Source organism: Triplophysa rosa, linkage group LG13 (assembly GCF_024868665.1).
Source record: "Triplophysa rosa linkage group LG13, Trosa_1v2, whole genome shotgun sequence".
Classification (NCBI taxonomy): Eukaryota; Metazoa; Chordata; class Actinopteri; order Cypriniformes; family Nemacheilidae; genus Triplophysa; species Triplophysa rosa.
Window position 1 is genome coordinate 160,494 of NC_079902.1, and position 12,671 is coordinate 173,164.

A 12,671-nucleotide genomic window follows, 5' to 3' on the forward strand; every position below is an offset into this window, starting at 1 on the left:
TCTGTCGTGAGAAGATACAGAATGGTTACACACTCAGTCATTTATAGTCACTACTCCCCCTCAGACTATCTTCCCTGCAACAAAAGCTGCTATTCACCTCACCGGTTTAACAGAATGTCTCCTGCAGAAAACAAAAGATTATGGTTAGTTACAAAGTCAGTCATGTATCACATGGAAGGGCAGCAGCAGTTCTTTGTTAAACAGATACTTTAAAAGTCAAATTTCCTTTTACACTCTGTTTGGGCTTGTCCAATCATTTTCCATTACAGTAGCTTGAGGTATTAAGTATTTACTGCTGATCAGACTTCATTACATTCACTGCTGTGGAATTACAGTGCTCTGGACTACAGGACCTAACATAACCGCTGGAAATCTTTAAAGTTATGTGCAGAGTAGAAGGACAGATCAAGGAGAGAGGGTACTGGGGGAGTAAAGCAGAGTTTCTTCTGGCTGTAGCAGGAAATGTGGTTGGTCTGGGTAACGTGTGGAGGTTTCCATACCTCTGCTATAAGAATGGCGGAGGTATAAGAAGACAACATGGACAAATGTTTTCTGTTTGCTTTTAGATTTCATTATGTTTAGATATCGATGAACATAACTAGTACTTTGGCAGTTACAGATGTCATTTCAACATTTTTCTTTGCCTTATTATGTTGTGGTATTTTTTGGTGTCCTCAGGTGCATTTCTAATACCCTACCTGGTGTTTCTGGGGACCTCTGGGATTCCTCTGTTCCTGCTAGAGACGGCAATGGGACAGTACACACGAGAAGGTGCCATTACATGTTGGCATCGCCTCTGTCCCTTGGCTGGGGGTGAGGGATAAAAAATAGCTTCATAAAAGTTTTAAAAACATTTTAAATTAACTTTTAAGATAAACATTTCCTCATGTACTCTTTGCCAAACATTGATTTGTCTTTGCACTGATTTGTATGTTATAGTAGTAAAATAATAGGTAGTTCCCTTTCTGTCGGTCTCTCGACGTTGTGTCGAAACAGAATGGGGTTAGAACTTGAGAACCTATCATCTCTGATTGTACTTTTAAAAGGCCAATGAACTTGGCGAATGGCATGGCATGCCAGTCTACGCCCCGTGCATATGGGTATAAAAGGAAAAGGCGTGCCCATTCATTCACATTTTGTTCTTTGGAACAAGTGAGGCAACATCTATGCTGAGCGTTCTCATCTCTGAGGTTTTCATTCTGGATCCCAAGACGCAGAGCAGTAGACTCATCCTCTTGTGTGCGACTTCCCCCGGGCGTTTCGGTAGCGGACCGAGGTGTCTAAAAGAGAAAATTTCGGACAGCATGATACCTGCATCACATGCTTGGGTCAACAGCATGCTAAAGTAGCATTCATTGATACGACATGTCCGCACTGCGAGCACATGTCTATAAAGGTGTTGAGGTCACGGTTGGCTGTGTTCGTTAGACGCAGCCACGACTTTGTTAGCTTCCCGTTCCGCGGTGGCTGCCCAGCCGTCCGCAGCGGCGAGCAGCGTTGGTGATATAGGGACTCCCATGGACGTTAATCCGTCGGTGCCAGCCCCGCGGACCGGCCATGCCCTGCCACACTCACCGAACCTGTCTCCGATGGGCGGCAGTCGACCGTCCCATAGCGGACCCACACTGCGAGTGACGAGGATGAGGTTTCCATCATGGCATCGGATGGTGATTTGCTGGCTCCCTGGAGCTCCCGGCTTTGGCCATGCTTGACTCCTGGTACCTGGATATGGAGCGCGGGGCCAAACCGTGTTCCGTGCCGGTACCGTTCTTCCCGGAAGTTCATGAGGAGCTGGCTAAAAGCAGGAACGCCCCCTTCTTGGCAAGTGCATTCGGTCTGGCTCTGTCTCCACGTGTCTTCAACAAGGTCGCGGAGGCTGCTCTTGCTCCCCTCAGGGAGCAAGGCGTGCCTGTTCTCAACCATCTCGACGACTGGTTCATCTTGGCAGAGAGATCTGTTGTGCACGCACAGGGACCTCGTGCTACGGCACCTCGACCGACTGGGCCTGCGGGTCAACTGGGACAAGAGCAAGCTCTCCCCTGAGCAGAGCATATCTTATCTCGGTATGGAACTAGACTCTGTCACCATGACAGTGCGCCTTACCAACGAGCGTGTCCAGTCAGTGCTGAGCACTCTGCAGGTTGCAACCAGCGGTCCCACTGAAACTTTTGAGGCTCCTGGGGCATATGGCATCCTCGGCAGCGGTCGTTCCGCTTGGGTTGATGCATATGAGACCGCTTCAGCACTGGCTTCAGAGTCGCATTCCCTGGAGAGCCTGGCACACCGGCACGAGACGTATTTCCATCACACCTCACTGCCGTCACACCCTAGCCCCTTAGACAGACGTCTCTTTTCTCCGAGCTGGGGTTCCGCTCGGACAGGCCTCGAGGTGCATCGTGGTGATGATGGATGCCTCCCTGCTCTGCTGGGGTGCTGTGTGCAACGGGCATGCAGTGTCGGGTCATTGGATAAAGGCATGTAGGTATATCAATTGCCTAGAGTTGCTGGCCGCCTGGCTTGCTCTGAAGAGGTTCCTTCCCCTTATTCAGGGAAAACACTTGCTGCTCCACTCAGACAGCACGGCCGCCGTGGCATACATCAACCACCAGGGTGGCATTTGCTCACGGCAGATGTCCAATTCGCCCGACACCTCCTCCTATGGAGTCAGCAGCTGGTATAATGTGGTCCTCGAAGGCCTAGGAAGGGCCCCGTTTGAGCCCTTCCCTCGGTAGACTTCCACCTCTTCTGTGCACCCCTCGGTTGAGGCCCCGCATGACTATTCCCATGAAATCTCCCCACTGGTGAGACCGTGTAGGTATTTCCACGTATCACCTCCCTACCGTAGGATGTGGTCTCCGTAGCGCACCCCCTCAAGCGAGGGAGTAGCGCTCCCCAGTGTCCCTTACGGTGCCGGGCAGCTATCTCGTCTCTAGAGTAGGAAGGCCACCCCCTGTGACGGCCGATGGTAAGAGCCTCTCGTCGTTGACACTCTCAAGTTGATGCCTTACTACACCACTGGAAGGTCACGTTTCGTGGTAGCGTTCACTTGTGACACGCCCAGGGCAGTCAGTGTCGCTCCGCTGGAGGTCGTGACGTGGCGCAGTGCCATTGCGTTTCTTATTGGGACCCCATTCTGTCTTGACACAACGTCGAGAGACTGACAGAAAGGGAAGTTGTGTCCTTCATTGTGTCCTCCACAATGCTTCGCCATCCGCTGCAGCTACCAGGAGATGCCTCTCAGGTTCCTCAGCCCAAAAGGTGAATGAATGGTCACGCCATCTTCCTTTTATACCCATATGCAGAGGGTGGAGACTGGCATGCCATGCTATTCGCTAAAGTTCATTGGTCTTTTAAAAGTACAATGATAGGTTGATAGGTTCTCAAGTTCAAACCCCATTCTGTCTCGACACAACGTCTCATTCCCTCCATCAGGGAACAAATGTTACAGTCGTAACCGAGAAGTTTTGTTTTGTCCTCTAGTCGTTAAGTGTGGCTCCATCTTTTTTTATTGTTTAAATTAATCGATTAATGTTCATTAATCTTCATCTTTTAGTCATTGTATGTGTGTTGTTTTTGTCAGGTATTGGCTATGCAGGACAGCTGACAGTGTTTTACGGCTGCTTGTATTACATCATCATTCTGGCCTGGGCACTTTTTTTATCCTCATCTTCTCTTTTAAGCCGCTCAGCTGCCATGGGGCCAGTCATGTCGACAAACACCTGGAAACACAGGTAATAAGTTTAATAGAATTGAAGAAAAAATCAATCAATAAAAAAAACTAAATAAAAATCTGATCAATATTTACTCGTTAAAAAATTAACCTTTTTATCTCTGTGTTATGATAAAACGATTGATTGTAAATCTTGCTGCAAGGAATCTCGACCCTCAAACCACACAGAAGAAATGCGAATGAATTCAAACCTCCGCAGCGATACTGAGTTCTGGGAGTAAATGGAAATCCAATTTTTGCATGCATTTATTTACTAACAAACACAAATTATTATATTTAAAATTGATAGAGTAAACCTCTTTTTGTCTTTATTAAATTTCTCTACATTGTAACAGGGCGCAGAGTTCTGGTTTCTCTCTGCAGGAGGTATTGATTGAGCAGATGGGTGGGTAACCATCAAACTGGAGGATTCTTTCTGTGTCTTTTATTGCAATGTGGATCCACATGTTATTTTCTGTATTCTGGAAAGGAGTCAAATCTACAGGGCAAGGGTGTGTAAAATTATCAATTAAGTTAAATATGGTTCTAAAAAATTTTGGAATTATTTACTTACATTTATTCATTCACTGGACACTTTAATCCAAAGAGATCCAAAGAGACTTAAAAAAAACCACACAGAGCGTTTAGTGGTGTTCAAACGGTGACAAGCAGACAATGCAGCACAGTAAAATCTCCCTCTGGCTGCCGTGGAGTTACAGTTTCCCTCTATTAGAGAGAGCATTAAAAACAACAACGTTAAAAAGCTGACCCTTCACCCTGTGTGTTTTCGTCCTCCAAAACGGTGATGAACAACCTGTTGTGTGATGTTCATCTATTTGGACGCAACTCTTCAATTTAAATTTGGTGCATTAAGGCGAACAGTAATTACTATAAAAAATATAAAAAATAAGGAGAATTGTTAATCAAATGAAAAAAACAACTAAGATGTGAGTTTTAAAATACGAACCCGTAGGACCATAAGTACCAAAATCTTATTATTAAAATTGTAATATTATTACATTACCATACCCAACAACCTATGGAACGTCGCAGCAACTGAAAAAATGCAGGAGCCCACCCCCTTTCAAAGATAACCACAATAGCATTTTAGTTTATGGCCACAGTCAGCCTGGCAAAGCTGCATTTCACAGCAGCGTGATAGCACGCAGTGGCTGTATTGAAGCTCTATTAAAAAGAATAGGAAGATCACAGTGGATACCAGTGATGTGTCATTTAAAGCTTGTTATTTACGTTAGGTAAGTGACACTGGCGTTGGGCTTCGTCCTGGTCTCCTTACACATCAAAGGTGCACATGTCTTGATCTCTTCCATGATAGAGCCTTAACCGTTAAAACTCCGTGTATAGACTTGAAACTGTGTGGTCAGATACGTTTTGTTTTCTCAGCGGGATGTGATCTGGTCCAGTGCTATCTGCACTATGCATCATTCACCATGTAGAACATAATCAATGTGCAAGACAAGTTGCTGATATGAGACTTCGCTTCTACAGCTCTCATAGTGAAGGGGCGGGACTCTTCGGATTCTAAAGTGGAATTGATTGGAAGAATAGTTTGACAAAAGGGTGAAGTGTAGTGTGATGTCATGGAATTTCTTGATTTTTTTAGCACACGTACCAAACTGTTAGTTTTGATTGTGCATGTCTTCTAAATGGCAATTTTGTCAGCGCGTAGGAGCATATCAATTTATTGACATCCTTGAGTCTAACTTATTTTTAATAAAAGGAACAAAAACTTTCATTTTGACTTCAGTGGGACTTTAAATGTTGCAGAATTTTAGGAATGGCCCAACTAACCAGAGAGCATGAGTGGGATAGTTTCTATGTGGTTATGCATCTGAGTTTGTGTCCTAAATACAGTATTTGAACTTTGTTTTAAATATGTTTTGAATATATATTTTGGTTTATGAAATATAATCATTTTCATGGTGCTTGTAGGTGGTGTATTTCACAGCCACATTTCCTTATGTGATGTTACTGGTGTTGCTGATTCGTGGGTTGACTCTTCCTGGAGCCCTACAGGGGATCGTGTTTTACCTGTACCCTGAACCATCCCGTCTCGCTGACCCACAGGTACCCACCACCATCCGCCACCTGCTACCCAAACAGCATATACAACACTGTAATTCAAGGGGAAGAATTTGTTGTGAAGCATTTTCTTCCACTTAGACAACATATGAATTAAATCATGAAAAGTAATTCTTTAAACCTAACTACAATTTTTAAATCACACCACCAAATCGTTGTGTAATTATTGGTTTAAATAAATAATAACACACATGCTATATGTTTTTTTGTTGTTGTTTGTTTTTGATAGACTGCCTCAGAATTAAATATGTCTGAAAGTATTTTTAAAGAGCCAGAACGTCACTTGAATTTAGTGTCACTAAAAGTCACTAAAATAAATTACTTGTGAATGAATGACTTCACTTGCGTTGTTACACAGACAGCAAGCAACCATTGAATCAATATCACTTTTTCACCTGCAATTAATGTTGAAAAAATGTTGAAATTTCAACAAATCACCATCATTGTGATCAGTGTTTGCTTTAGTTGAGCTCTTGACTCTTGAGTTTTAATGTTAAAGACACAGTGCGGGATGTTTTGTATGATCTATTAACAGAAATGCAATATAACATACAAAACTGTGTCTTTGGATGTGTATAAAAACCTTACGTAATGAACAGTTATGTTTTTATTACCTTAGAATAAACCAGTTGTATCTACATAGGGAGCGGGCCTGTCTACATGGAATTTGTTATGTTGCGCAGCCATGTTTTGTACAGTAAACTCTAACGGACAAACAGCTCTACAGAGCGCGTTTCGTATATGTTGGTCTTCGTGTGTGTTTTTAGACGCAGCTTGCGTCATCACTTTAAGTATAATCATGAGTTGTGATGTGTTTTAATGAATCATAGGATTAAGAAACAACGCTATATAATTAAAAACATTAGATGATTGAGTGTTTTCTTTTTACTGGAAGAATGTTGGGAATGTTGGTATATTGTTCGGCCACAGGAGACTGTTTTTAGGAGACCACTCCTTGGGGGAGGGTGTCCCTGGAGAACATTCCTCAATACTAGCGACTGACCACAGGATGTATGTTTTGAGAAGGTTTTATTTTACAGGAACTAAGAAAAAGGACTTCACGGTGATTGGTGGAAAGGGAGCAAAAAGCAGAGGAGGAGTCAGAAGATACGAGCGACGTCACATACTTTATAAATATGGGTGTATTTGAATATTTTGAGTTGTTGGCTTTTTGGAGAGAGTGGTGATTTACTGGCAACCCAAAGCTTTGTTACTCCTTTTTACATCTGATAATAAAACCTTATATTACTTTTGAGCAAATTGTCTCTTCAAATTTTTGAACATGCAGGACTGCCTTTAAAGTCCAACAGAACCCAAAAGCTTCTAAAGTTTTCCACAAAAATGAATGTTCTACCCTATCGAAAGCTTTTTCTTGATCTAGGGAAATAATCCCTATATTCAAATTTAACAATTTGGAGACATCAAACAGGTCCCTAAAAGGGTCACATTATCAAAAATTGATCTTCCAGGGATACAATAAGTTTGATCGGGATGCACAACCTGGTTTATTACTTTAGACAATCTACTCGCCAACACTTTCGAAAGTAATTTATAATCGGAACAGAGTAAAGAGACGGGGCGCCAATTTTTAATTTCTAAAAGGTCTCCTTTTTAGGGAGAAGAGTAATGACTGCCCTTCGACTACTCATTGGCAGTAGACCTGCATTCAGGCTTTCATTTATCACTTGTAATAAATCTTCACCTATTTCAGACCAAAAGAATTTATAAAATTCAATTGGCAGTCCATCAATCCCCGGAGCATTCCCGGATTCCATGTCTTTAAGGGTTATATGTAATTCTCCAAGACTTAAATTACTCGAAAGTACTATATTAGCACTTTTCGACAGTTGGGGTAGATTAAAAAAAAAAACACTTTCTCCATCACATTCTGTTTCTAAATCACTTCACATCTTCATAGAAAGTACAAGCTCTGGTTCGTATATCTGCATGATTCGACAAAATCTTCCCGTCCACAGAGCGCAAAAACCACATAATCATAGTCATCCACACGGAAATTCAACGCGAGATCTAAGTCAGAATCATTATTCACAATCATGTACCCAGTGGTCACCAACCCTGCTCCTGGAGATCGACTGTCCTGAAGATTTCAGCTCTGACCCCAATCAAACACACCTGAACTATCTAATCAAGGTGTTTGCTTGATCATGACAGACAGGTGTGCTGAAGCGGGGTTGGAGCTGCAGTCTGCAGGAAGGTCGATCTCCAGGAGCAGGGGTGGTGACCACTGATGTACACTGAACGTCTGAAAAAAACAACATGTTTCAGAAGAGGAGGACCAATTTACCATAGCGAGTCAGCGCCTGTGTTAAAACATCATCACTTATAAACGGTGGAATATTCGAAAGAGTGACCCTTTTTGACGGTACAGAAAGTGGTAGGACAGAAATAAATACACCATCAAGCACAATGCCTTTCTGAACTACTTCATTTGCTTTCTCGATCGTGTTCAGAAAGATTACAATGGCACTGTTCATAGGCGCCGATTACTTTTTTCGCCAGTGGGTGCTCACGTTGCCAAAACCAAACCCCACCCCCACAGGCCCCAACCACCATCACCAAATATATATTTTTTCATAAGCAAATTATAACTTAAAATATTTTCAAACTCACAATGAACAATTCATTCTGTATATTAGGCTACTTACTTTACAGCAGAGCATACACAAGAAAGTGTGAAACATTTTAACAGCTTCTGTAAATTTTGTATTGTATAAATAAAGCACACTAAACATTTTCAGTTAAATGATTACTTCACTCTTATTATTATTATTATTATTTTATTCAGTTTACCATTAGCAAATTATAACATTAACAACAACCATAGTTTAAACTCCAACGAATAATTAGTCGAATTACAGAAACGGAGTTATAGAAAAAAACATTCCGAAAACATTCCTAAAAATTCTAACATCTTTAACAGGCTATAGGCCTAATAAAAATATTACACATTTTTTAAGCAATAAAATTGCTTCAAGAACACATTTAAGAATAAACATAAACTTTAAAATAGTTCTAAAATAGAACGAACAATTACATTCCAGATTTTCAGTTCATAAAACGGAGCCTGTAGACCCACAAGCAAATTGTAAAACACATTAATCGTTTCTAAGAAATATAGATTGTATACACCTAAGCTTATAGTTTTGAAAAAAAAAACATTTTTTAATTAACTCTACATAAATAACAAATTAAAACCTTTTGACAGACATTCTTAACCTATTAATCAGGTAAAGTCCAACGATGCTTATACTCAAGTATTTACACATTTTTTTACAGTCTTTTTCTCCGTGCCACTTAGCTGCGATTGACCAATTTGTTAGGCCTTCAAAAATTAATTCCGAAGTTGTGTCATGTATAGTCCAGACTCCAACGAATATTTAATCTGGCTCCAGAGATCTTCAATTACAATAACGGAACCTAGGCACAAAGAATTCACATAATGACATTCTATTAGGCTATAATTAAAAAATATGCAAAAGTGTTTTTACTTACGATTGGATTTAGTTCTTAAGTAGGAATGTGTTCCTTCTTGTGGCTGTACGCTTAATGAATTCATCTGCTATAAGATCCAAATGTTCGTTACGTGACATGTTTTTGTGACAGTTTAAAATGGCAATATGATTCAGGCGTCCTTGCCCCATTCTGGAACGCAGATACGTCTTCAGTCGTCGGAGTCCTGAAAATGACCTCTCTGAAGTGCAAGATGTCACAGGGGCTGTCAGTGCCAGTTTCACAAGTTTGGTGAGTTCTGGCACCATGGTTCTCAAACTGTCTCCCGTATCTCCTTTGAGGAAACCCACTACCTCTTGAAAGGTGTTTAACTGGACACCCCTCTGTTTTGCTATGTCTATGCACATGTCCCGGTGAAGCCTCAGTCTGCTTTCATCCAAATCATCCCCATAGAACCTTAAGATAGTTTTACAGTCTCCCTTTCCTGTCACGAAATCCTCAACATCTTGCATGTGCTTAAATGCAGTTTGGCTGAATCTGCAGTCCAGAGATGAAGTTGCAGTGTCCATTGTTTCATTGTACTGCTGTCTGTGCATTGCTTCAGGTGACTGAAACACGTGTGGTGATGCCCCTCCCGTGTCCAGTCTGCGAGGGATCTTTCTTGGTCTTGGAATGGCTGGCCTCTCCAAATTGAGTTCATCTGCTGCTGCAGTGGTGTTTTTCCAAAACTCTTCAAATCCGTTTTCACGAAGATGCTGTATGTCCTTTTTCAGTGTTTCAATCATCGCAGCAGCTTTTTGCAAGTGCAACTGGCTCCGTTGGAGTGCTGCATTGACCGATTCTGCACGTGAGAAAAAACGGCTCAAGAGTTTCAACATGAAGAATGTCCCAAATTTCTGGAGATGTGACAGAAGTCCATTTGCCTTTCCTCCAGCTTCACCTTTGTCACATCGACAGAGATCCTCGAAAAACTCAATTATTGCGCTGTAATTTGATGCAATGGACTGTAGCGAATCAGCTTTCAGTGTCCAGCGTGTTGGACACAGTGGCCTCAAAGACTGCGCGTCTTTGCGTTGAAACTGCTGAAACCAAGCGAGTCTCTTTGGAGAATTTCTGATTAGCGTTATCAGGTCACGAACAAGTACCATGAAGTTTCGAGAGGCTGGGATGTTTTGGGCTATGTCCTGATCAACCAAATTAACAAGGTGGGCCATGCAGTGGATATACATGGCTCAGGGCTCCATTTCTTGGACGCGAGCCTGCAGACCTCTTCGAATACCAGAAACGTTTGCTGCGCCGTCATAACACTGTCCTCTACATTTTTCGATCAGCAGTGAGAATCTCTTTAAGGCATCTTTCAGGAGTTCAACGAGAGCGTCTGCAGTTGTGTTAGACGTCTCATAAAATCCCACAAATAATTCCTCTGCTTCCAACTGTTCCGTTACAAAACGGAAACATATCGACACCTGCTCTTTGACGGTAATGTCAGCCGTCTCGTCTAAAATCACAGAAAAAAATTCTGCACTCTGTATTTCTTTGATTATCATTTGCATTATATTGTGAGCCATAATTTCCAACATCTCATTGAGAATATCATGAGAAAGCCATTTGCTCTTCTTGCGAGCCAACCATGACTTCAGCTCTGGGACGTCTTGTGCTCGTAAATGTAACCAATAATACCAATAATTAAATATTGGTATACCTCCTTCCATCACCCGACCACCAGCCGGGTGGCTAGGCGTAAGAAGAAGAGGCAACGGCGGGCAGCGTGGTCTCCTTCCCGGCCGGTGCAGCCGGCATCCAGTCCGGTGCAGCCGGCATCCAGTCCGGTGCAGCCGGCATCCAGTCCGGTGCAGCCGGCATCCAGTCCGGTGGTCCAGCCGGCGTCCAGTCCGGGGTCCAGTCCGGCGTCCAGTCCGGCGTCCAGTCCGGTGATCCAGCCGGCGTCCAGTCCGGTGATCCAGCCGGCGTCCAGTCCGGTGATCCAGCCGGCGTCCAGTCCGGTGATCCAGCCGGCGTCCAGTCCGGTGATCCAGCCGGCGTCCAGTCCGGTGATCCAGCCGGCGTCAAGCCCTGTCCAGCCGGCCTTCCAGCCGGCGTCAGCCCTGTCCAGCCGGCCTTCGTCAAGCCCTGTCCAGCCGGCCTTCCAGCCCGTGTCCAGCCGTGCACTTAGCCTATGTTCCGCAGCGTCGACCGAGCCCTGTCCAGCCGGCCGTGTCGTCAGCCGCAAGCCGTCATAGCCCTGTCCAGCCGGCCTTCCAGCCGGCGTCAAGCCCTGTCCAGCCGGCCTTCCAGCGGGTCAAGCCCTTTCCAGCCGGCCTTCCAGCCGGTCCCTGGGAGACTCCCAGGGTCAAAGACTGTTCCCCCCAGGACTCCTCCTAAGTCCCCCAGGACTCACGCGCCCTCGAGCGCAGCCGGGGACTGGGACTGTTCCCACCCCGGGGACTGGGACTGTTTCCCCCACCCTTTTGGTTTTCCCCCGTGAACTCTTGTTTTGCCCACCCCCCCTCCCATGTTTGTTGTTCTTGTTATCCCACCCCAGTCCTGTAGTCTTGTTGTCCTGTCTACCCCTTGTCATGTTCACCATGTTTGTCTGGTTTTTGTCTTTGTCTCGGTCTGCCTTGTCTTGTCCGTCTACCCCTTGGTGAGCACCTGGAGGTGCTCATTAAAGGGGGGGCTTCTGTCATGGCTCTGCTTCCTTAGTCATGTTTTTCTTGGTCCTGTAGCAGAGCCATGGCAAAGTCTTTGGTTATGTGTGGAGAGAAACATATTATTGTCCGTTTGACAATAATATACGTTCTCTCCAGTGTCTTGTCATTGGCCCCATTCCTCTCGTTTCCTCGTTATCTTTCCCTGAGTGTTTAATGTCCCACACCTGCCCCATGTCGTTATCCCTCGTTTGTTTTCCCTATATATACCCTCTTGTTTCTTTGTCTTGTGTTGGTGGATTGCTTGTACGTTCGTGTACCTCTGGCTCGTTCGTTTTGTGTCGCATTGTCTTTTGCCTTGGATGTTTGCTGTGTCACCTTGCCTTATTGGATTTTATTACCCTGCCTTGTTGGATTGACTTACCTTGTGTTTTGATTTCTTATTCATTCCCTAGTGTGGAGTTTAGTTTTGTTATCCTGTTTTCTTGTTTTACCCCATCGTGGGTTTTTGTTTGAAGTTGTGTTTTGTTATAGTTTTCCCCATTGTGGGTGTTTTGTTTTATTATTAAAGTTAAGTGTTTTCTGCATCGCTGCCTGCATTGGGTTCTTCCTTGCCTCATTTCCTGACACTTAGCATCGGAATTCATATTATTAACCACAGAAACAATTAGTTTGATCCCTGCTCACAAGCAACACTGTTTGTCTCAACGAGCATTTATTCATATTTACAGAGACATGCA

General features: G+C 43.7%; 1 protein-coding gene across 1 annotated transcript; it reads left to right on the top strand.

The window, feature by feature from the left end:
* Positions 1-254: 254 nt before the first annotated feature.
* LOC130564240 (sodium- and chloride-dependent GABA transporter 2-like) lies at positions 255-5,166 on the top strand. The gene is given in 5 exon segments (XM_057350185.1): positions 255-522; positions 679-813; positions 3,581-3,675; positions 3,677-3,731; positions 5,114-5,166. Coding segments are annotated over 5 exon segments (477 nt in total). The 5' UTR covers positions 255-383.
* The last annotated feature ends 7,505 nt before the right edge of the window (positions 5,167-12,671 follow it).